Source organism: Drosophila hydei, unplaced genomic scaffold, assembly GCF_003285905.1.
Source record: "Drosophila hydei strain 15085-1641.00,03,60 unplaced genomic scaffold, DhydRS2 tig00000060-arrow-pilon, whole genome shotgun sequence".
Taxonomy (NCBI): domain Eukaryota; kingdom Metazoa; phylum Arthropoda; class Insecta; order Diptera; family Drosophilidae; genus Drosophila; species Drosophila hydei.
The window spans coordinates 362,843-387,493 of NW_022045656.1; the positions used below are offsets into that span (position 1 = coordinate 362,843).

A 24,651-nucleotide genomic window follows, 5' to 3' on the forward strand; every position below is an offset into this window, starting at 1 on the left:
ATATTAACATAAGCAGTAATCTTATTTAGTACATATTGTCATGGTATGAAATAATACATAAACATTAGAATCACAGTAGCTTTGGTTTATATATAATGCCACTTTTTTATTGCAAATTATAGATTAATAAACTCATGTATTTATATGTAATCTTGCATTGATTGATATATAATAATGCAACTTTCTTATTACAAATTACTGCACAATACATTCAAGTATTTTTATGTAAGGACATATAATAAAAAACCAACATTACCAAATAATATAAAGATAATCCAATTATTGTTAACCGGGAATATCGATATATGTTTTCTGTGCGCCAAAATGTGGCGCACAATTGGCGTCAAATCATGTTAGATGGAGGTTTAGCTTGTGAATTGCATGCAGATATAAAATATGAATTCGAATTGGAATTACCGACGACATCAATACCATCATTACCTTGTTTATCCATAAAAGCGACATGAGTCCGACTTATTACAGCCTGATTACTACTATACTCAAGACCAACTTTACGTAATAATTCTGTACTCGACGGCTTCGGTTTATATTCACCTAAAAACTCCAATACCTTAAGGTGATAAAATATTCCCTCGTTATCTAACGCATAAAATTGCGTAAAGTCAACATTCGTATAGAAATGCAAACCTTTGTTTCCTACAAATGTTACAGCTGTCAGCAATGCCGGTAACTTTGCGTTTCCCCGTTTCCCCCGCCAAAGATAAGCTCTGTTTTTCTTATCTTCCAGATGCTTATATAATGGTATTGACACGGGCGTCGGTTCTTCGAGATCCTTTGAGATGTCCGACCAGGGGGATGCATCAACTTCCTCGCGACCTCTTGTATCCTCAAGCTCCCGGTTGTACCGCCTGCTGCCGCATTTGGGAGTCACTCGATTATTAAGAATATAGTTTACGTCCCAAAAACACAGTTGTTCCGCGCAACTAACAAGAATTTGCTTGCAAGGTGAAAAACGCAGTTTAATTGAGTGACACGGCTCATGTCCCTGAGATATAGTGTAAATAAATGTTAAGCGATGCTTCTTATATATATAAATCTACAATAAAACAAAATTTTAATTTAGTTATAGTTTATGTGTAAGCATATTTTTTCTTCTTACCTTAATGTGTCCATTTTCAAATCCAATGGCAACTAATTCACCGTCATAGGTGACTATTAAGTTATTAATTACATCTTTACTTTTTATGTTGTTTTCGGAGACAGATTTATAGTTTAATTTACCGCCTTTACTATCCATTTCATAAACCTGTTATAAGTATACGGTTACTTTTCTATTGTTTTTTTTTTTTAACATACTTAACCTTAACTGTGCTATTCCTAAAAGCTAAAAAAAGTTGGTTTTCCTTTATATCAAATCCAACCACTCGGTCAGTGGGCCTGTCAAACACTTGTTGTTTCCTTGGGTTTAACAAATCTATGTACTGGTACAGATATATTTAAAAATTAAATATTAAAAAAAAATTTCATATTTTGAGTACTTACAATAACACCATTCTCTGAAAAAATAAACAGAAATTGGTCCTTAAAAAGTCGAGCATACATTGTATATATTGCAAGCTCTATTGGCCAAATTGATGATCCCGTTGTATTCATGTTTAATTTTGATAAATTTAAAATAAAAGTAGAACGTTTAGTCTTCGATGATGCAATTAAAATTGTCGAATTAATCATCTTTAAATAATCTATTTGATCAGACAAATACTCCTGCGGTAGCTTTTCGTTTTTGCTAATGTTAAAGATAACTCCATTACTGTAACCAGCAAAAATATTATTATCTTTGCAAACGCATAAAGCAGTTATATGACTACTCTGACCCATCTGTGGAGTTGCGATCGTTGACCAGTAGGATTCATTTTGTTTTTGTCCGTCGCCTGTATGTATTTTGTAAATACGTGACTTGGAGTCAACTGTAAATAGTTCATCATTGTTTGATTTTATTAAAAGCGGGCGAAGGTATACATTAGGTTCAAAATGGGATTGTAATTCCAAATTTACGTCATTTAAATGACCATATTCTCTTTTAGAATTGTGGACCCATGTTAGCTCATGCTTTTCATTGCCTGAAATATTTCGTAAGGTGTGCAAATATAAAACACTTTTTCCAGCTGCGCCACATAAAACAATGTATTTTAGGCTAGGACTATTCAAATCATAGATATCCAAACATATAATATGCTCGCTGATGTTGCTTCGCAAAACAGAATTGAAAACACTTAAGTCATAAACAATTAGTCCCTGCATAGTTCCAAGAACTAAATATCGACCGTCTTTTGATAGTTTGCCACATACTATAGATATAGCTCCCACATCAGAGAACTGCAGCTGTTTTTGATTAAGAGGAATAATACTATTGTTATCAGCGTGCTTGAATAGAAGTTGCCAAACGCTAGATTTAAATATTAGCAACAGCATTGTATAATCACCGACTTTATCTATATAAGTTTCCATTGTAAGAGCTTCTTCATTTGGGAATATACATTCTGTTTCTTTTGAGCCGCGGCGTAGGTCCCAAACAGTTAATGTACATTCAACTGTGCACAGCACATAAAATCGATCCAAAATTTTTGAAAAACATCGCAACTGTCGCTGTTGCGTCTTTAAAATTGGTGTATGCGATTGTTTGAATTTTTTTTCCTTATTTTCCCAGTCACATATACAAATATCTCCGTTGTTAAAAGCGACATGTAGTTGTATGAAGATATTTTCTTCTTCATCATCCTTCTCCTCAAGAAAAAAGGAACATATTTTTTTATCCTCATGAGTATTAGTCAAACGTTGAACGTCGTTATTTACAAACTGGACATTGCAAAATTGTGAGTGTTTTGGCGCTTGTCCAAGACGTGGTCGTAAAGTTGAATAAGATCCTTTGCTGCTGCGTCGACGAAGAAGCTGCTGCAGTGACCAAAGTTTTAACCTTCCGTTGCTGTACAGCGTTAAGAGATGTTTGTGCTTATTGAATACATGCATCTCGACTATATCACACAACTCCTTGTCATCACTAAGCAAATATGTCATATCCCCTTCCAATGATACGTCTGTAAGTAACAATTGTTGATTGCTTAATGCCATCAGGCAGTAGTCATCGTCCAAATAGATTGCATGGCGCACCTGATCCTTGCCCAAATTAATGATTTGCCGATGCTGGTTGAACCGTCCACTTCAATTTGAATTACATAAAGAACAAATTATTTATACGAAGGTAGTCTTAAATATAGTATATATAATTACCGTTCAGTAAACCATACGTAAGAAGGAAAGCGTTGTACTTGGCGATAAGCCTCATCATAGATTACGCCGTCTTCAGTCATTAATGCAATTTGTAACAGGCAAGAAAATTCAGATCTTATTAGCTTCTCTTCAGCATTAAGCAAAAAATCCAAGAGGGCATTTACGAGCCAGCAATAATCAACACCATTATTATTAGCATTATAATCAGATGATTTCCTATCAATTATATGGGTTGTGTAGAGTTTTAGAGCCTGCAAAGTATGTAAAACAGATCCCCGAGCATCCCAAGGCGTAGAATCATTTCGAATTTTTTGATCGAGGAAACGAAAGTCAAGAAAAACTTTACGAAATAATGTCTCACGCTCTATATTGTTCTTGAGCTTGCTGATGTGGTGGTCAATGTACTTATAAAAATAGCTGTCCAGATTTGGTAATAATAGTCCATTGTATTCATCAAACACTTGGGATATTCTAAACAGATAAACTTTTATTAAAATTTCAAAGTAAAGGAGCTTTGCTTTACATGACTTACTTATAGTATTCAATAATTTTTTTGTGTAATACTTCCTCATTCATTATATGTGTGTTTAACTCACTATAAATACTGGGAAGGGTTATTGTCACCCTATTTTGATTGTCTACATGTTTTTTAACTAGGCAATACTTATATAATTTATTGACGACGGTTATCGGGTCATTAACTGACCAAACGACGCCTAGTAGCTGTATATAAGATATTTGATAAAATAATGTGAATAATTATGTAATCGCTGTTTTGGTTTCACTACTTACATAAAGAGGTATATGGGCACAGTCAGGAAATATGAAAAGGTCTTTAAATAGTTGCTTGTCATTGGGATTCAATACATTTAACGTGGTTTCTATAATTGAATTCAATTTTTCCGAGCTTTTTCTGTTTTCAATACATCAAATAAATTCATTTGTTTATAATTTTACAGCTGTTATTTACTTACTGTTCCCAATTGTCAATGGTACAATGACCATCACGGATACTCTCTGCGATTGAAGTCAGTAGAAGAGGATTTGTTTTCGTCAGCGTCAGCGTTAACTTCTTAAGTGACTTGTGTTGGTTTTCAGATAAAAATTTTGAAAACAGAGACTCTATTTCATGAGGTGTAAGGACATCTTCAAGTGTGATATGGGTCGTGGTAATAGTTGACAAAAAGTTTACTACGTTTTTGTGTCGAGTGGTCAGGAGTATTTTACATCCAAGATTAAATGCTTCCCACGTTTCTTTGTTCTGAACGTTGCGTAAAACAAGAAGACAATTCTTGTAAGGCTTACTCTTCAGTTTATCTGTCAATTGAGATTTCACCCAATCTGTGCGTGATTGAACTTCGCTTCGATTGCAATTTTTTTGTTGGGTGTGATCGATTATGTAAAGAAATGATTGAAGAGCTTCCAAACGACTTTCAGGTGAGCAGCACGCTCGCACGTCTAGCCAAAATATATTAAAATCCATTTTCCGTTGCACAATATACGACGAGCAAACGTCTAAGACAAGCCACTGCTTGCCAGCTCCAAGGTTGCCTTCAACTAAAACGTTTTTAGAAGGTCTTAGGTCAAGCAGAGCTTCCTGCAGTTGCAAGTATGGTTTAATTCTGGGCACATTATATTTAGTGAACTTTTGGTTGTCATTATACAAGCGGTCAACTTTGGAAATATAATTTTCGGTATTCAGGCTGGGTTCTATACACTCTTTCTGTATTGCTGATAGTAGAAAGCCGTAATTGGGCCCATGCGAGTCTTTCAGCACTTCTTCGACAAACTTCTCAACAACTTCCTTTCGTTGGTCCCGCAACGTCCAAAATAATCGATATATTTGCCATGGATGTGCCTCATTCATAATATCATCAACCTTCTTTTTTTTCAATATTGTCCTCAGAGTATCCTCAATATCGTCGCAATCAAAATCCTTTTTAAAATCTGCCAGAAATACTGGAAGTACATCCCTATAGCAATGCTGCATTTTAAACATTTCGTAGATACTCATTTATGTCGAAAATTTCTGCAATCTGAAATAAACATAATAATAAGTAAAATATAATTTGTACTATATTCGGGGTACAGAATATTTTTTTAATTGAATACCTTAGCTATATATAATTATTACTATTATTATTTATATTAATGTTATCCTAGTGAAAATATAATTTTATGTTTATATGTAAATTATGAATTTGATTCTTCTCATCGCCTAATTGTCAGTACTATGTTAAAAGCTTTTTCAAGTTTACTAAACATTTTAAAAACCACAAATTTGTGTTTCAAAATGCAAAAATGTATTTTTGTATTTACATATAGAACAATTAAGAATAAATTAATTTTTTATTTCGATTAAAGGGGAAAAAGTCTGTATCGCATTTTTTTGACTTACCACTACTATAAATGATGCAGGTGTATCAATTTTTTTCAATCTCTGGAAAGGTTCTGTAGTAAGCCAGCTGTAAAATTTAGAGACACGTTGAGTTAGAAAAGAGTTTCTAACTGAAAAACTGCTGAAGATAAAATTTTGCTGTGCTTACTATGCGCGGGTTTATATAATCTTGTGGATATGAAGACGATTTCCACAATAACTGACATTTTCGAGGCTCCACCTTTATGGAAGACACAGTTTACCCAATTTATGTTGTAAGCATTTTTGATTATGGATGGTAAACAACCCGAGTAAATATTATAAATTTAAAGTCCTTAAGCTTAATAATAGGCATAATATGTTGATCAAATATATAATATATTATATTACCCAGGAAACGAGGATACCAGCTAGTATACATTTAACAGAATTTCACAAAACCAATATACTCTTTTCACTTCGTGAACAAGTCTTAAAAAACGCATTCAATGCTTTGACAATAAATAAAACATATAGAAAATGTATATACGGATTTTTGCTTGATATGGGCAAGCAACACTGATGTCCAGGGTTGTGCTTGAAATACACATATATGTACGTCAAGGATATTCATTTTTTAAATTTCTAATATACCTTTAAATGTGGGTTTAGTTTAATCAAGTCACGATACATACACAGATAGATTACGAAAACAAATAGAACGCTTTTGCGACATATCAATTATACAAAAGGAGAGTGAGACTGAAAAATAATTAGCAGAACAAAATCAACGCTTGCAAACAAAACTAGGGAAATTATTATTAATTTATGGCAACTAAACATGATCAACTTCGGTTACCAAATAAATAGATAAGCACAATAGTATTAAACTAATATATGCGCGCGAACTATACTCTGACTATTTTGTTAGTATACTTAATAAGCATGAGCAGATTTGGATATTTCATGCAGCAGAATTAGTCGGGTCGATAATTGCCTGTTGATCTTTTTGTCATTATATTTACATCAATATATCCTCTTCAATACTTCAATACAGGGTGCATATTGAAAGTTCAGTGACTTTAATGATTTGCATGCATTAGCATACACACATATACATACGCAAATGTAGATAAAAACATCAGAAGACAATCTAGCTATTTTTGATGATTATATTGTATTTACAGTTTTTGCATTGCACTAGAATTAATTTAAAATTGTTTATTTATTTACAAGCACGAAATACACATAAAATTAACATATACAAATTTTATTCATTACTTGTATCACTAATATATTAAGAAATTTTAACTTTTTTTATTAAGATACTTCCATATGTATGTAAATCTAATTCTTGACAACAAGAACATATGCAGTTCTTTTCTTTACTGCCTGTTTACAGTGTGACCAATAGTAAAAAAGTTTTGGTTCGCAAACTACTGACAAATTAAAGTTAACAAAATTGCAGCCCTTACAAAGTTTTCAAGTTATATACAACTTTTTGCAAAATGTATTGATTGTATTACCGTAATTCTTATAGAATATGTGCAAATGACATAAAAAATTATTTTCTTCCACCAAATATTAATATATCGATAAAATGTCAATTTCAACCCTGTGTGGCTGTCGCGCTGCAAACAAGATAATCGCAATTTATTGCAACAGATTTCTGAAGGAAAAAGCGAAACTGGTAAGAGAATAAGCTATTAATTATATTTAAATTTATGCATACCTATACAATATGGTTTTTAAATAATAATTTAGGTTTATATTTATATTCTACAAACACGAGAGCACACGTTAAAAGAAAGTTGAATTGGCAGTAAAAGGTGACGACGCAAGCAAGACGAAAAAAAAATTATCTACGTATACGTAAAAAATTTAAAGACAATTAAGGTAGGCAATGAGAACAACATAATATAGATTTGACATTAAGTGCTTAGCAAAAATATTAGTCCAGTCATCGTTGATTTGGATTGGTGACCAGCTTTGTGCAAATAATAAAAATACAAATAATTTTAAAACGAGGAAAACAAAATGTCTGCTGCTTTGACCGAATTAGCGACACTCGACGTAACCGCAATGGAGCGTGAATGTGATTTGCATTTTTAATTTTTACAAATGTTTAAACAAACTTAAAAAGACTTTCACACACATATTTTTTTAGTTTTTGAGTCCGACGCCGCTACCGCAATGTCATGCCGTGCATCCTTTCAAGAAGATGAAGAATACGAGCAGTTGCGCCGCCCGAATCCTGGACCAGGTGCAGTTATTCCTATCGTACCACAACTGGCTCCAACTCTGCCTCTAGAGCAACACCTATTTAATGAGTTTGCCCCTGTTGGCTATGCTCCTGCTGCATTTACACCAGGTCCTCCTGTTATTTATGCAGCTCCTTCACAGCCACCAATTATGGCCGACTTGGCAAGTGGTTTTGGGCACTCTAAGCTATCGGCTAGTGCAGCTGAATATATACCTAACCAATCGAATAACACTAACATGGGTAAGCGTGGACCGCCACCACATCAACAGCCATATCAGCATCATTCGTCAGGTCCAACACCTTATGCAGTACAACACCAACAGCGTTATTTGAATGGTCATAAGCAGCAGCAACAGCATCAGCATCAGCAGCACAAAAATTATAATCACCACCCACAAAATCAGCAGTATAACAATGATATGCAAAAGCTGTCCAACTCAGTGCAAGCTCGTCTGCATATTGGCCACCCACCGCATAATGGTGCAATGAGCAATTACTACCAACAGCAGCAGGTACAAACACTGCAACACCAACAGCACACACAACAATCACAATCGAAATTTCAACACCATCCGCACTTAAATAATTCATTCCAACAAATTGCACAACAGCCGCCGCAACAGCAGCAATATTTCCACCAACAACCACAACCATCGACTTCATCGGCTGCCGTTTCGACTTCGTCGGCCTCTTCTCATCCTGACATGGAAACCATTGCTTTGGAATATCTCGATACTGTAATACATTGCCTTAACCAGGTGAGTAATGCTTACAATAATTTATTTATTCCTAAATTTCTGAATGTCTACACTTATTCTTAACCAGAATCCCGGACAATTTGATACAATTGCATCACGTTTCCTAACAATCTTTGACGGCATGGAGAGTAATAACTATGTACTCTCGATTGCCATGGAAGATATATTTGAAAAGTCAATCGAGCAACCCAATTTTAGATATATGGGAGCCAAATTGTATAACCTGTTGCATATGCTCAATCTCAAACCGGATTCCTTATTTCACACGCTGCTTAAATGTAAGCTGGACTATCACCGGGCAGAAGTCGACAAATATATGCAGTCGATAGAACAACAGCAAAAAGTCAGAGAGACAGCCCTCTTTCTTGCTGAATTGTACATGCAGTTGCGTGGAGACGACGACGCCCGTATCCAACTAATTGCCGTTAACATAGTATACTCGTTGAAAAAGCTTTTAGCATACGAGAGTTCTGAAAATGTGCGCTGTATTTGCCAGACATTGAAGTTGGCCGGTTACGATCTAAGTGCAGATTGCAAAGAAGACATGCAATTTATTATTGCCTCATTACAGGCTTTTGAATATAAGTCGCCTGGTAAATATGCTATGGTTGCAAATGTCATAGCTTTGCAACAAAATAATTGGGGACGAAAAGTTTCGAATGCTCTAGGTGGAGATGACGATTCAGTTGCAAAGCCACCAGAGCCACCACGCTTGAGCGATGAGCCCGTGTTTTATGGCCCAGATGGGCGTGAGCTTACAGCAGAGGAAACTGATTTTCTAGCCGCTGAAGACGATGATGCCACCGGAAGCGACGGCGACGAATTTGATGTAAGAGATACTGATTTGGATCTCGACCCGGAAATGGACGAAGAGACTGAGCGTGCTTATAAGGACTTTTGTAAACAAGGAAAACAACTGCAGGCAAACAAGAAATCTTAGATTTTGTATGTGTTAAAACTGCGTGGTGTTGATTTGGCGTGGCAGTAAGGTTACATTTTAAGTATACTCACATATTCAAGGGGGATGTCTGACAAATTATTGGTTGTGTAGTTGCTACTTCATTTTTGTTGTTTTAAAACAATTTTTTTATTTTAATTGGTTACAAATTATTTGTGATATATGACGTCTATACTTAGTTTTTATATTACATACATATTGTCACATTTATATATATATATATGTATATATATATATGCATGTATATAATGTATAATTTATATATTATAAATTATATATCATATGTAAATAAATATATATACATATATATAATATATATGCACAGATATTGGTAACGGCACATTTAGAAGCAGATTTTAAACACCTTGTTTTTATGTGATAGGTACACATTTCAAAAATTCTAAACATTTTATTTAACTTTCTGCCACGCCGGTGTATAATAACACGCATTTTGAGACTCATACAAATAGTATTCGCATGCCTACACATCCATACATACATATGTAGATTCATAACTGAAACACATTCAATTAAAAATGCATTCTCTTGATCATATAAATTTAAAAACAGCCACGCTTAATTTTTTAATTAATTTTAAATGTTATACAAAACGATATAAATAAACATATGAATCGCAACTGCCGTACGAGCAACTTCTATTTACCTAAAGAGTTGATCTTTAAACTAGCTGAATATGGGATTGTGGCGCTTTCAGCAACTGGCGAAGGTATCGATAGTATACGATGTATATCGGATCATAATTGCGTTTTGTACCTCTTTTATGCGTTCTCTTTATCTGTGCTCTGTTTGTAAGAATTGCGATTTTTAATAAATAACGTTAAAAGCCTTATTATTAAAGGAAATCAGTGTTGTATATAAAATAAGTGCGTCGAGGTGTTACCTGACATGACTTAATAGAAATGAAGGCATACAATCAAATTTGGCTCCAACTTGTGTGATGTCATTGTGGTGCTATATGTATATTCAAACAGTCATATAGATATGTATGTATGTACACATAATACATGTATACGTATATACATGTAACAATTTAGTATCTGACTATGAATACTGCGGCTGTAATTTAAAAACAAAATCGTGTTTTATTAATAAAACAATATAGATTTTAGAAAATAAATATCTATATTTTAAGCAATTTTTCATGTTTTCATGTTTATCAATATTTTTCTTTTTTATTTGACATCAAAAACAAGACACTGGCACCTAAAGGTCACAAATGTGCATTCTTAAACACATATTAATGCAAAAATTAACAAATACATATATGTAGATAATGCATTCTAAAAATCAACCGAAGACAAACATTATTTAGTGTTTTGCGATGGTTTTGGCAAACAAAGTCATTGCGTCGTTTTAATCGATGTAGATATCTTTGTATTTATATACATACATATTCCTAGCAACTCACTAATTTATAAAATTATTTTCATATATATACATATATATAGATATATATATATATATATATATATATATATATATATATTATATGTATATAATAAATATAAAGAAACATATATTTTCTGTATAAAATATAAATTTAGATACATACATACCCTTCCTGATTGTACCACATCAAAGACGGTCCGTTTGCTATAGTACAGAACGTGTAACATTTTGTAAACCATATTGAATTATGTAAGATTTTTTGACTGTCGTAGAGAGTTGTTTGTCAGAGTAAATCATTTCTATATTCTAACATAGTTTATTTTTATTAATAAAAAGTCGAAAAAATTAAAAAAATACATTTTAACTTAAAATGTGTATACAATTTTTTACAGAAGTGAATTTTGTGTAGTAGTATAATTCAGAGATATAAACAGTAATGGCCCAAAAATATCTTTGAAGTTAAAGTGTTATGGTCTGTTATAGAGTGTATTGAATCTGATCAAATCTGTAACAGAACAATATAGAACAAGCATCGAATGTGAATCACGCGTGTGCCTTAGCTTTAAAAACTATTAGATATAAAAACGTTTGGGCTCATAATGGGCAGCGTCTGGAAACGTTTACAACGAGTTAACAAACGTGCGGCGAAATTTCAGTTCACTGCCTCGTACCATGACCTTCGATTGGAAACCACCGCCAAGTGGTAAGTGAGATATATATTTTTGCGAAGTCAAAATTAATGTAATATTGAAATTTATTTAAAGTTCTGTCGAAAAAATGTATATACTTTTTTAGCTCGCTTGCTATGTTTTCATACCCTGAACCAATTGAAAATTAAAAATCAGGATGTTCTTGTTGTGTGTAACAGGCAGGACCACATAAAGTATATATAATTTCGATCAGGGCGACGACGTGAGTCGATATAGCCATGTTCGTCTGTCTGTCGATTTCAGAACCTATAAGCCTAGAGACAATATATCACGCCTACAGTATGTTCACATTAAGTTTGTTTATTTGAAATCGATAAATATTTCTGTTTATTTTATTTCTATTAAGTCATGGAAATTCAGTTATTAAATTATATCTCATTCGCCTCTGGAGGTAGAAACCCCAAATGCATGCAGTTAGTTTCATATATATTTTATACGATTTTGATACATACATATACATTCAGATGCTTGCATTCTTTCCTATTTGAATTTGAATGCAATTCCGATTGAATTCTGAGTTGCTACTTTCCTTTGATTTGATGCTTTCCGTTCAAACAGTGGTGGTGCTGTGTTGCTAGTGGCAAAGCGCGTCGTTAGAATCTATGAGTACAACTTCTGGCATCGCGAGATTTTTTATTTTTTCCAAAAATGAAATGGCAATTTTTATAGCTGTAATGCGTGTTGCCAAAGATATACTGGTTCGAGTGCTGGTGGCCTTAATTTCCTGTTTTCTTCTTTTCTTTGTTTTTTTTTTTAAACAGTTAGAAAATTTGAAATGTTTTGCTAGATTCAAGGTATATAATATATTTAAAATTGCAGTTCGGACCGGGGTTCAGGTTATATCCTACAACCCAATCATGATACCAGCAACCCACATTTTGGTTTTAAATGCCCTATCAACAAGCATATATATAAGTGTATATATAGCAGCAAGCTGACAGATATGCAGACATTGACTTAATCTTTTATATAAAAACAAGCAAGAAAGCTTTTGTCGACTATCAAGTATATTTATAAGTATGCAAATAAATAATATATATATTTTACATAAAAACTATATTCTCATAAACATAATAAAGTATTTTAATTATGCAAGTTTGTATGTATAAATACACTAGTCGTCATAAATGTTGACCTGTACTTTTCTGTTTAACTTTTTAAAGACAGAAATATTGTTTATTATTAGGCACACAAATATTTTTTCATAAGAACTTCAATATATGACGAAATGATTGTGCAAATGTTTTTTTCACTTTTGGGCATGTAGCAACCAAATAACTTTTATATTAAACTTAAATTTATATTAGACATTTATTAAGATAATAACAATTTATTACAAATTATTTAGTTTGGATATTAGACCTTCAATTGTATCGAAAAAAGAAAAAACCATTTTAAGAACCATTTGATTTAAGAAACTTCAACTTATCAAGAGCTAAGCCTAAAACAACGCTCATTAAAGACGTCCGTAGGGAATTTGAAGAATTGAATTTGAAGAAATATTCTTCTAACGCCTTAAAATGCTGCAGATATATTCGTTATATTCTAAAAGTACACTGTCCAGCTGGTGTATATAGTATTTATTGATATGCTTATAAATATACTTTTAGTATATTGTAATACTTTATTGTATTTTAGATTAATTTACTTTAATTAAAATAATTAAAAAGGCTTGACACTGTACATATACAACAAAAAAGCTCTAGACGATACGGTCCTACTTGGAAATACCCTGAAAATAACTAAATATACTCCATTTCGAACTGTTTGTCAAAAAAAGCCAAAAAAAAATAAAGAACCAGTAAGAAAGCTCTAGTTGGGATGCTAGGAGAGTCTGATCCCAGTACTACTCGCGTATTTTCATTTTTTTATGTTTGTAATCGAGTATTAAAAAAAAAAAACAAATAAGCACCGACATTTCGACTCCAAGATTGCCAACGCAGCCTATCAATACCCTGATCCTAGTCCTATCCACGTTTTTTAATATTTTCCATAGTTTGTATCGAGTATTCAAAAAAAAAAAAACAAATCAAAAATGACATTAAGACGGCAAGATTCGAATCCATATTATTTAACGAGCATCATCTCTACCAACACCTTCACTGTACTGCTTGTATAAAAAGTTGCAAATTGGAAGTTAAGTAGCAGCTGATAATATAGCACAATTCAATCGCAATTTCGATTCTTCGAATAGAAAAGAATACACGTATTTGAATGTATATATGCACATGTATAGGAAAAATGCGTGCGCTTGGCACTTCTTGACATGTGGTTTTGCAAATAGGCCAAACGTTTTATTTAATAACTTCTGTTTTACTAATGGATTTAAATTTAAATTTAAATTTTCAGCATATGATCTACATATTATATTGGTTTGGTAGAAATGTAAACTCCTTCACTTATTGGCCCTATTTCAACTGAACTTCAATTTTAAGAATGTGTTGAATTTTGGCATCCAAAATCCAACAAAAATTAAAATTATATAAAATATGCTTACAACTTAATACAAAATTTAGTACTTATTACTCCTCGACCACTACCAACACAGCACCTTCATCGATTGAACGTCAAGTAAATCAAAGGAAAGTAGCAGCTCAAAATTCAATCGCAATTGCGATTCTTCAAATATTGAAGAGTACACGCATTTGATTGTATGTGTGCGCAACGTGAATTTCCAAATTAGCCAAACGTTTTCCTAAATAAGTTTTGTGTTAATTATCGGATTCAATGAATATTTTAGCATAAAATCTATATATTATGTCGGAGTATTTGTCAATTTAGTAAAAATGCATACTGTATCACATATTAGTTGAAAGAATTTTTAGCAGGTATCTAAATTATAACAAAGATCAAAATTGTATAAGATATATTAGAAACTAGGTGCAAAATTTGGAGACTAGCGCCAGGGACGTCATAGATATAATTTAAATAATTAATTTCAATAATGTTGTAATCGATAACAATAAGATCGACGCGTTCATACAAACGCACAGACGGGCACGCCTAATTCGAATTAGCTCGTCGTACTGATGAATAATATATGTACTTTATGCGGCTGCCACGTTTCCGTTTGTCTGTTATTTTGAGAAAACTAATACCATATTTCCTTTTCTTTGCATTGTTTTGTTATTGGGAAGTATATTTGACTTTCGTATTCTTAAAAGCCAATTAACTTTGTACAAGAGTATTTCTTACCATTATATTTTTAATGGTACATTATATATAATAATGGTATTTTTTAAAATATGCTTTCATAGGCGCCCTTCAAATCTTTCGGTAGTTTGGACAAGACGTTCGAGGCGTGTTGCTAGCTCACCATTGCCATGGGAACCAGATATGATGAATCCTCTAGTTGGAAATATTTCTTGGCCAGTTCCGGACAATCACGCTATATCAGTAACATTATTTAAAGACCCTCGCACTCATGAACTTGAGGACAAAGACTGGACATTTGTAATTGAAGATGTGAGTAGACGTGAGCCCGAACATTATATAGAATAAAAATAATTTGAAATATTCTTCGTTTATCCTACATGGAATTTGAAAATAGTAGTTTTAATCATTAATATTTATAGATTTCACTTCTGGGTAAAAAACGAGTATTGGCTAATGCAAGTATAAATATGCGTAAATATGCCAGTGTGGAGTCTACACAGCAGAGTTTTACATTAAGCCTCAAGCCAGTTTCTCGCAAAATAACATCCGCAGACTTGGAATTAACAATTAGCTGTGTCTTTCTGCGAGAAGGAAAAGCAACGTGAGTTCTTTTAATGTAATCACCAACTCACGTTTATATACAAAATTATTTTTATGAATATCCTTGCAGTGATGAAGATATGCAAAGCGTTGTGTCATTTATGTCAGTCAATAACAACTGTGACGTTGCACCACTCGACGACCTGGAAGATATACCAGACTTGGAAAACTCTGGGGATATCTCTGATAATTTATATGATTTCACGCAACAATTAGAGCAAATGACGACAAGTTTAAACGGATGTACCGATGTACCAACGCCGTTAAGTAGTAAGTTATATTATGTGTACAAAATTTCTGTTACTAGAGTCAGCAAATGACATTGACTTGGGTAAAAATGAATGACAAATAGCCTTAAATCCCAAATGATTGTTAGATCATAAAACTGTTATATTTTAATTTATTCAAATGTTTATATTTTAATATAAATTTACTTATATTATCGATTGCATGACAACCATGGCAATAATTGTAGTGGAGCATAGTCGTCTACATCATTACCGAATTTATATTGAATTTAGTTCGAACCCCGTTTTAAATCTTCGCTCGAAAATGTTTACTTATTTAAACGAAATTTATATGACCGTAGAATCTTATTACAGAATTTAATAATTTGTGTTTATGGTTTTGTGCAGTTCCTTCATTATCCGAAGACCCAACTCCTTTGGCCGAATCACTTAACCACCATTTTGATGTAGAAACGGATCACGAAAATATACAGTTAGCTGTCGGAGTACAATCACGGTTAATAGTTGACGCGGATGAGCCATTAAATATTCCAGAGGTAGCTGATGCACAGCTAATTACACCAACTAAAGACAGTGAACAGGATAAAAAGGAAAATCAAATTGTTTCTAAATCGTTGAGATCTGATCAAAACGAAAGTTTCCATGAAGTGCTAACATCTACCCCTAAAGAAAAACCAAATAACTTAGTAATATTAAAAAAAAACGACTTGAATAAATCACTTATCTTTGATAAGCAAGATTGCAGTGCTGTTGATGTACAGAAATCACAGGAGAATAATTCGACTGCTGTCTTGAATGTAACTCCTATCAGTACGAAGTCAACCGGATCAGTGGAATATATAGAAAAGCAAACCAAGTCGATAGACAACGTCGCTGTAATATCAAGTGTCAAGCGCCCCGAACTTCAGCCCTTGAATTTAAAGAAAAGTTATGAGACTACACCTGCCGTAAATATTTGCGCGACACTAAATAATTCCGCTTTAAAGCCCGTAGAGAAGATCGTGCTAAAGGATAACACCCCTGGACAAGATTTGTTAGAGTGGTGCAAAGAGGTAACCAAAGATTATCCAAATGTAAAAGTTACAAATTTAACTACTAGCTGGCGTAATGGCATGGCATTCTGCGCAATAATTCACCATTTTATGCCGCATTTGATGTGAGTAGTTAAGTAACTGATGTATATAAAAAGTTAATGAATGTTATATTTTTCAATTACTGTTTATATCAGAGATATGTCAAATCTAAGTGCGCATGACGTTGTTGGCAACTGTCGAACTGCTTTTGATGCGGCAGAAACTTTGGGGATACCTCGAGTTATTGAGCCGCGTGATATGAATTTGCTCACAGTGCCAGATAAATTAGCTGTCATGACATATTTACACCAATTGAGGGCACACTTCACTGGAAAGCAATTGCAAATTGAACAAATTGGTAAGCAATTATATAAATAAAATGCTATTATTAACTGATTTGCGAATTCTTCATATCCAGGTCAGACTTCGGACGAGTCTAGCTACGTCATCGGAAATTATAAGTCTGACAATTTATCGCAAAATCTTATAAACTTTTCGCATCTGAAGACTCAGCTTTTACAAAACTCGTTCGAAGAGGAACACCTTTGTCAACAACAACAGATGTCACCCTCCAGTAAAAAAGATGTTAAAAATCTTATACTGAGTAGTTCAAAGAGTATATTGGGTAAAGTTCTGTCCCCAACAAAAGATAAAAATACAGCCAACGCGACGCAGACCTCAACTCAAACAACTAAATCATTATTGATTCGTCACACCCCAACTCCGCCCCTTATTGATGGCGATGCATATGAGGAAATGACAAAGATTAGCAAAGAACCAATATTGCCTATGTCGCTAGATGCCAATGCAACAAATGTGAGTAAATCTTTATCCCAGCAGCACAGTTTAAAGCTATAGTTATGCCCAAAAAAAATAGTATTTTCCTTCGCTACTGTTATTTGAGTTATTTGAGTTGCATTTTTTTAATTTATACACAATTCTGCGGCTGCTTTGGCTTCTGCTTTTGTTACTGTTTTTGTTTTGTTTGTATTTATTTTCTTAGCGCATATTAACCCGTCACAAAGAAATGAGCGAAAAAGCTAAATTGATGATGGAAAAATTAAAAATTTCTAATTATGACGAGCGTCCCGATGCAAATGATGTAAGTAAACATAGGCATTTTTATAACACCGCTTAGCCTGAATTCATCGTCAATAATTAATAAGGAAACATATAATGATATAATACAAATTGATTTATTCTTATTATATTCGCAACAGGAGGAGCGTCAGCAGCGATTGCGGGAGCAGGCACGAAGACTTATCTTAGAAACGCGAAATAAGATAGCCGGACCTGTAAATAACGCTGTAGGCAGTCCCACATCCCCTACTAACCTGAAGAGATTTAACTACACTTCTGAACTTACAATTTCGCCTATTCACAATGGCAGTAACAGCGGAGAGTCTCAAGACGACGTTACTTCTAATAAAATAGCTTCCACAGGGGATAAAACTGTAGAGCATGTTATCCACACGAGTCCTAGTCATAGATTAAGTGATGGAAACCTCACTCCTTTACAATCCTTTAACGCAGTCGTAGAAAGGATTTCACCAAAGCATGAAAAAAGAGTAAGTACAATCTTAAATAAACTCTGACTGTTGCAGAATATTGCAGTACGAAGTAAAACTGCCTATAACTTGTACTAATTATACTCCTTCACGAAGTAAAAGGGTCCGTAAGAACGTATTGAATCTAGAGACTGGAAATTTGGAATATATACTTCCTTAGACAACGCGTATAAAAGTATATAGTTTATATATTAACATCTATATATACCAAAGTCCCATGTCTTGAAGACATGGCAGACTTGAAAAAACAGCTATATATATATTATTTTAGAGGTGGTGGTGGTTTAATTGTTACAAACTCCTTCCTGATTCCTTTACTAAAAAAGATTTAACTGTTTTTAGACCGTGAACGAGTATTAGTTGGTTTCCCTTTTAATTTTGTACCTTAAATGGCTATTTAAAGCTTTAAAATATTTTTGATCTGTTATGGTCTGCGCTGATTAAGAGCAATGACATTTATTTTATTTTGATAATTTCGATTAAGCCAATCTGCAACGGTATATACAAATTTCGGCTTACCGAAAATTTTTGTGGTCTATGTATTTAATTTAAGTTTGTTTTATAGAATGATAGACTTACCTACATTGAGTCTGAGCTGGAAGCATTGGAACGCGAGCAAGAGGCAATTGACCAAAAAGCTAGCAATCTAGAGGCCAAACTCCGTGCAGTCATGGGCGGTAATCCAAGTAATAATCGAACTGGTACAAATCCCTTCCTTAGATTAATACGCAATAGCATTGGTGGTGGTGATGTCATACGCATTAAGCTTCTTGACTCGGATGATGAAAGTTTATTTGGTAGTGGTATAAGCGCTGCCGGCAGTGGTACTGATGAAGACTATAATGATGATGAAGAGGTATATAGTGACACTTCAAGCACCTCTGGCAAAAAAGAAAAAAAGCAACGGGAAGATCAAGCTATCGCAATGCAACCGATGCAAAAGATGCAGACACGGTCACGGCCGCGCGCTCAGTCATGTTTTGTGAATGTAAATCTTAACTATCCACTAATACAGCCCACATATCAACACCAAATCGATAAACATGACCATCATTGTCAGCATCATCAGCATGGCTCGAGCCAAACTCCTCACCACGTTCATCACGTGGGACCATATAGTCATTTCCTGTGTAATTCTGCCTTAGTTGCATCCTCCCGACAATCCTCCTGTGATAACGTACAAGCCTTTAATGGAGAAGATGACAATTCTCTGGTTGTATCTGCAACTGACCACGGTGCTTGCTCTCGACGAAGACGTACTGGCCGCAAAGCAAGCCAACAAAAACATCGACGGTCACGTTCTCGCGGTTTTTGTGGTAATGTGGTGTCTCTAAGGCCGATTAAGTTAACTGCTTATGCCATGCCCGCAGCAGCACGTAACAGCTAAACGCCTGCCGCTCTCATATCTGTGTTATGTGTTTTTGCTTTTAACCGTTCTGTCAAAGCGCTGCGTTTGTTAAAAAATATTTATCTTAAGCCTTGACATGCCTTAAAAAAATTCCTTTCAAATTTTTACCATAACCACAAAGAGTATCACTAATCACAAGTTAGCGCTCTACGACGGCGAGAAAATACTGACACCAAAATAATGTTTCTTTAAATACAGACTTTATTCGTTAGAATCTAAAATGTTTATTTTTATACTTTTTTACGGAATAAGACCCTAGTTGCATTTTTAACGATATTTCACTTTTTCATAGAAACTGAAGAGACGGAAGAGCAATTACTTTCGCAGTGGTTTACACTTGTAAATAAGAAAAATGCACTTCTCAGGAGACAAATGCAGTTAAATATTCTGTAAGTAATACAATACACATTTCGATTAGTGATAATCAATTTTAATTTCTCAAAGTGAACAAGAAAAGGATCTTGAGCGCAAATTTAGAATGCTTAACCAGGAACTGCGCGCCGCTCAGTCCGTGGAGGATTGGCGCAAAACTGAGGTGCAACGGGAAAAAGAACGCCTGTTGCTAGAGGAACTAGTAACGATTGTTGATAAGAGAGATCAGCTTGTGCAGCATTTGCACAATCAAGAAATAGCGTATGTCTTCCACACCAATTTTTGTTTCCACTGTATGTCTTATTTATTTTTCAGTATTGAGGACGACCAGGAAATTGCACGGGAGCTTGAACAAGTGGATATTAGCGGTGGAAAAGAAAAGTGTATTATACAATAAAAAAAACTTTTTACCTAATTTAACTTGACTGGAGATTAAGCTTAAATATAAATATTTATCTTCATAATTTAATTGATACTTATGAAATAAAGCAAAGATTCAATAGACCTTTTCAATCGATCTTGCAGACTGCAAACATGAAAAATGTAATAACAATTTTGACAGCAGAACGTCCGATAGTAAATGTAAGCAGGTTTTAAAGTTCATACAACTTGAAAATAATTAAACTATGTTGTGTACATTTGAAAATCTTTTTTAAATGAAAAATTATTTAGTGTCATTTAATTTCTTTTTCAGAAACATTTTTCAATAGAGAACTGAAATAAAATCCCAACTGTAATCTAAACTTGTTGAGTATTTTATTTTAGCTTAGTTAAGAATTTTGTTTTTTATGATATTTAGAAAAAGCTTCAGCTTAAAAATAAGTATAAACTATTTTGTACAGAAACCTATTTTATTTAGTTGTAACCTTTATTTTGTTTTAATATATAAATTTGGTTACCTTATATATTATCAAATTGGCTAAATATATAGACGATACTTCATCCGATAAGTCTTTTCGATGACATAATTTTATATGTTGCTTACATTTCCAAGATATACTATATTTATTTATTAATGATTATAAGATTGGTTTAGTCGAGATTGCGCGACTAGCTGATACCCTGATTCCTGCTAAGACCTGATATGTATATATAATATACATAAATCATATACACAAACGCACATACATGAAAACACACGGTGTGCTTGCTGAGAAGTTTACACAGCGACTGAGCTTGGACTGCAGTGTGGCTATTAATATGGGAACTGCCTTCTGGCTGCCATAATAATTTTGACAAAACCGTTATATCTATCCATTCGTTCTTCTGAGTATGTGCCAATCCGTATGAGCGCTGCGATCTCGTAAATGCGCAGCAGATCTGTAAATTTGCAGCGCATGCTTGGCATTGGCTGGCGGCCCCTGTATCTCCTAGACGAGCACTTCCCACTAAAGCCCCCTTATCTATATTATATTGACCACAGCCAGTTCATAGAATAGTAAGGGTCTTTCAGCGAAATAACTACCGACTACGTATGCCTGAGAACAAACCCAAACAAAACCAATTTGCAAATATAAATGCAACAATATTTATTATTAAAGTTACATAATATGAAAAGATGATTCGTTAATATTTTTAGATAGGCCTAATTTTTGGAAGAGTCGTGGTATCCAAAATTCAAAATATTTAGAATCTCTGTACTCATCACAGAGACCTAGGTGGTAAGTTCGAATTCAGCTTTTGTGGTAACCAACTTCCACTACAAAAATAAAATGATCGTTACAAGGAAGTAGGATGACATAAAAAAAATCTAACATGAATACATGTAGTCATAAAGTATTTTGTAGTTTACGAGACCGCTGTGTTCATACGGACTTGACTATATAGACTCTGCTCATCGTCTTGATCCTGCATACATATACTTTATCGGATCTGCCTCCTTCTACATGTTTTTTTTTATTTTTATGTCATCAGATGTAAAATATTGAACTAAATAAATAGTTAATCATTTTACTATCGAAAATTTAATTTATTGATTATCTATCAACTATTGCTTAAACATTTGTATCGTATTTTTATTATTCTATAAACAGAAAATATATTGTACATTGTATTACATGATTATAGGTGAAAATTACTTATCAGCTGTGATAAAATATAACTATTAATAACAAAGAAAGTCGTACTCTGTATACCAATCCAATAAAATGTTGGCCATGATTTAAACTCTAATAAATATCCGGGTAGTAGCCATAAAGCTTGACCGCACAGCCAAAGAAGAAGTAGCAATGCACACCTTACCAACGACAGATGTTTAAAATTTTTTATGCATACAGGAAGCACAGCCAAATACCATATAAAGTACTGCGAAGTAACAACAGAATTGTAAGTGACCATAGCGAAAGACAAAGTAAACACACAAAAAGTTAGTGTTTGCCGAGATCGTCCAAGACTAAAGCTTAAGTAAACTACAAGTAGCAATTGTGGTGCTGCTACAAGAAATTTTACAATTGTCGGTGTTTCTCCAAGTCCATCCGCATTACTCAGGTATTGTAGCAAAAACTGAAGCGAAAAATTGTGGCGTACGTCCTTCCGAATCAGGTGATAAAAAAAAGCTTCGTACATATATTTCCATCCATAAAGCGCATAAAAGGTCGAAGTAAAGCTTACTAGTCCTATAAGTGTTCCGATTATTAAGTAAATCTGTTGCCTATTAGGAAACAGTATTTGCAAAAGTCCTCGAGGTTTTTTCGATACGCTACTCGTTGACAATGCCAAATAGTATGTTAAACTGAATACAATTGGATATAGCCGTAAGTGTATCACGAATCCATGAATTAGACCTGTACAGAGCGCAATCAAAGACTGATATATGTTGCTATGTTGCGCTCTAATTAAAAGATACACGCTTAGTATAACAAAGAAGCTAGTCAAACTATCAGCATTGCCACGGGTTGATATTACTGCTGTAAGCGGATTGTATAGCCAAAAGCACGCAGAGATGCGTGCAATTTTAGTAGTTTCTTCATCTGTGTCTTTTGGATTATTCGATGATATCTGCAATTGTGAATGTTTGTACGCTTTCATTCGTAATTCAAAACGCACTAAGGCATAAATAAGTATTCCAAGGAGTAGATCAAACAGTCCGTAAATTACTTTTCCAAATGCTGGATGTAAAATAACATTAAAAATTTGAATATAGGCCAAAATAGGACTATAACGGTAGGTATGTCGATCAAATGGTGTGTTTCCGGTCAATACTAGCCGAGCGCCGTCTGTTACGACTTTATAGTCAATATCTGTATATGGAACAGTCGAACTGTTATCTTGAATTTGGGCATAGAAAATAAGCAAAAGTCGAATCACAGCAGAGATTATTAGATGTGATTGAATGCTCAAATTAGTTATGTTCTGTCCTATTTCTTGCAGCCCGAAGTATTTTGGGAGCGATTGCTCCTTTTTTGCAGACATGTTCAATATAATGATAAATATAGTATAATTACAGCTTTGTTTTCAGCTCTTTGGCAGCTTTACGCATACAGTATAAAAATTCCTTAAACTCGGTTTCGCAAACTTTTTGCTGCACATTAATATCTCGAGATACACACTTCGCATATAGCGAAGCCTTATCAGAGCACTTTGTAAGCAGTAATGGATAATTACGTAGTCGGGTATTGGCCTTACGTACAGATTCCATGCTATCGTTTATGGGCTGGTATAAACCCCTTCGAGGGTAAAGGATCGGCTATGAATGCGTCGTAAAGAGGCTTAGAGAAAAATATAAAGAGAGATGTTGTCAAAAATGTAATTTGAAATAGTCGCGGATTACGCTTTATCCAAGAACGTTTCGGTAAGACAGCAGTTCGTTTGCGCAAATATGTTTGCTCTTTCTTGTCCAAGAAATCCTGAATATCTTTGGGCGGCTTGTATGAAGGTACTGGTGTTGGTGTTGGCATTATTTTTTACTACTAGGAAAAATGTTACAGTCTTTGATCGTCTAGAATAAGACTAAGAATTTGTGCACCATACCTGCGGGAAACCTCTGGATTGATTTCTACTTTTGGATTTTGTAAATATGATTTTTCCAAATTGATACCACTACAACAAAGTGACTCCTTATGCCATTTTACACAGCACAAACGCATTCGCTCAAGCACCTCACTGCATCTATATTCCTGAAAGTTATTTTCTGCAAAAATATTTGAGTACATATGTATATGGACTTACCCACATTGCATAATATTGTGGGTTCATACATTTACATACCCGTTAAACAAGCTTGTATGGCACAGGCGAAAGGTTTACATGGATCCTTTCCAGTTTTAGACATCAATAAAAAGCAATATAATTCGGAAAGCCAAGTCGGACGAAATTGTAAATTGACCGTGCGGTGGAAGTAATCTTTTTATGATGTAAAGCCTGTCATTCACATAGCGTTGTTAAGAGGTTGCCACACTGTCCAAATTTTTGATTATAAAAACAAAACATTCACAAAGCTGTGACAAACAACGTTGATAATATATACATTGTTCATAAAGGATAAAAATAAATATTTCATAAATAGCCTTTTTGTATTTTTTTC

The 24,651-nt window shown here is 33.9% G+C and overlaps 7 protein-coding genes across 19 annotated transcripts; 2 read left to right on the forward strand and 5 right to left on the reverse strand.

The window, feature by feature from the left end:
* Positions 1-203: 203 nt before the first annotated feature.
* LOC111599658 lies at positions 204-6,813 on the reverse strand. Of its 5 annotated transcripts, XM_023315352.2 has the most exons (12): positions 6,631-6,813; positions 5,796-5,867; positions 5,648-5,714; positions 4,224-5,285; positions 4,042-4,162; positions 3,782-3,972; positions 3,250-3,720; positions 1,504-3,178; positions 1,323-1,442; positions 1,121-1,267; positions 649-1,057; positions 466-571 (listed from the first exon to the last, which is right to left on the reverse strand). In XM_023315352.2, exons 4-12 carry the CDS (start codon positions 5,261-5,263, stop codon positions 552-554), a joined length of 4,194 nt encoding a protein of 1,397 aa, XP_023171120.2. In that variant the 5' UTR covers positions 5,264-5,285; positions 5,648-5,714; positions 5,796-5,867; positions 6,631-6,813; the 3' UTR covers positions 466-551. The 5 variants fall into 5 exon arrangements, with proteins under 5 accessions (XP_023171121.2, XP_023171116.2, XP_023171119.2 ...); XM_023315348.2 differs by having other exon boundaries at positions 208-1,057; XM_023315351.2 differs by lacking the exons at positions 5,796-5,867; positions 6,631-6,813 and adding an exon at positions 6,017-6,035 and having other exon boundaries at positions 208-1,057.
* A 424-nt stretch (positions 6,814-7,237) lies between these two features.
* Positions 7,238-9,670, forward strand: LOC111599660 (polyadenylate-binding protein-interacting protein 1). Of its 4 annotated transcripts, none has more exons than XM_023315358.2 (4): positions 7,238-7,295; positions 7,370-7,501; positions 7,773-8,626; positions 8,694-9,670. In XM_023315358.2, exons 3-4 carry the CDS (start codon positions 7,799-7,801, stop codon positions 9,564-9,566), a joined length of 1,701 nt encoding a protein of 566 aa, XP_023171126.1. In that variant the 5' UTR covers positions 7,238-7,295; positions 7,370-7,501; positions 7,773-7,798; the 3' UTR covers positions 9,567-9,670. The 4 variants fall into 4 exon arrangements, with proteins under 4 accessions (XP_023171126.1, XP_023171125.1, XP_023171127.1 ...); XM_023315357.2 differs by lacking the exons at positions 7,238-7,295; positions 7,370-7,501 and adding an exon at positions 7,552-7,700 and having other exon boundaries at positions 7,773-8,108; positions 8,178-8,626; XM_023315359.2 differs by lacking the exons at positions 7,238-7,295; positions 7,370-7,501 and adding an exon at positions 7,553-7,700 and having other exon boundaries at positions 7,773-8,380; positions 8,480-8,626.
* Positions 9,671-10,403: 733 nt separating this feature from the next.
* Positions 10,404-20,631, forward strand: LOC111599700 (EH domain-binding protein 1). Of its 5 annotated transcripts, none has more exons than XM_023315426.2 (14): positions 10,404-10,592; positions 11,387-11,697; positions 14,962-15,169; positions 15,280-15,461; positions 15,531-15,730; positions 16,096-16,864; positions 16,937-17,139; positions 17,200-17,597; positions 17,785-17,883; positions 18,002-18,349; positions 18,915-19,665; positions 20,050-20,146; positions 20,202-20,390; positions 20,445-20,631. In XM_023315426.2, the coding sequence occupies exons 2-14, from the start codon at positions 11,594-11,596 to the stop codon at positions 20,524-20,526; spliced, it is 3,630 nt and encodes a 1,209-aa protein (XP_023171194.2). In that variant the 5' UTR covers positions 10,404-10,592; positions 11,387-11,593; the 3' UTR covers positions 20,527-20,631. The 5 variants fall into 5 exon arrangements, with proteins under 5 accessions (XP_023171194.2, XP_023171193.2, XP_023171195.2 ...); XM_023315425.2 differs by having other exon boundaries at positions 10,404-10,588; XM_023315429.2 differs by having other exon boundaries at positions 10,407-10,588; positions 18,915-19,050.
* Positions 20,632-22,131: 1,500 nt separating this feature from the next.
* LOC111599704 (GPI mannosyltransferase 1) lies at positions 22,132-23,547 on the reverse strand. The gene has a single exon (XM_023315433.2). The coding sequence runs from the start codon at positions 23,538-23,540 to the stop codon at positions 22,191-22,193; it is 1,350 nt and encodes a 449-aa protein (XP_023171201.2). The 5' UTR covers positions 23,541-23,547; the 3' UTR covers positions 22,132-22,190.
* LOC111599708 lies at positions 23,547-23,781 on the reverse strand. Its single transcript, XM_023315439.1, has one exon. The coding sequence runs from the start codon at positions 23,764-23,766 to the stop codon at positions 23,569-23,571; it is 198 nt and encodes a 65-aa protein (XP_023171207.1). The 5' UTR covers positions 23,767-23,781; the 3' UTR covers positions 23,547-23,568.
* Positions 23,685-24,172, reverse strand: LOC111599706. Its single transcript, XM_023315436.1, has 2 exons — positions 24,099-24,172; positions 23,685-24,037 (listed from the first exon to the last, which is right to left on the reverse strand). The coding sequence occupies exon 2, from the start codon at positions 24,023-24,025 to the stop codon at positions 23,768-23,770; it is 258 nt and encodes an 85-aa protein (XP_023171204.1). The 5' UTR covers positions 24,026-24,037; positions 24,099-24,172; the 3' UTR covers positions 23,685-23,767.
* Positions 23,953-24,618, reverse strand: LOC111599707 (cx9C motif-containing protein 4). 2 transcript variants are annotated; one of them, XM_023315438.1, is made up of 3 exons: positions 24,336-24,618; positions 24,099-24,258; positions 23,953-24,034 (listed from the first exon to the last, which is right to left on the reverse strand). In XM_023315438.1, the coding sequence occupies exons 1-3, from the start codon at positions 24,397-24,399 to the stop codon at positions 24,025-24,027; spliced, it is 234 nt and encodes a 77-aa protein (XP_023171206.1). In that variant the 5' UTR covers positions 24,400-24,618; the 3' UTR covers positions 23,953-24,024. The 2 variants fall into 2 exon arrangements, with proteins under 2 accessions (XP_023171206.1, XP_023171205.1); XM_023315437.1 differs by having other exon boundaries at positions 23,956-24,037.
* Positions 24,619-24,651: the final 33 nt, after the last annotated feature.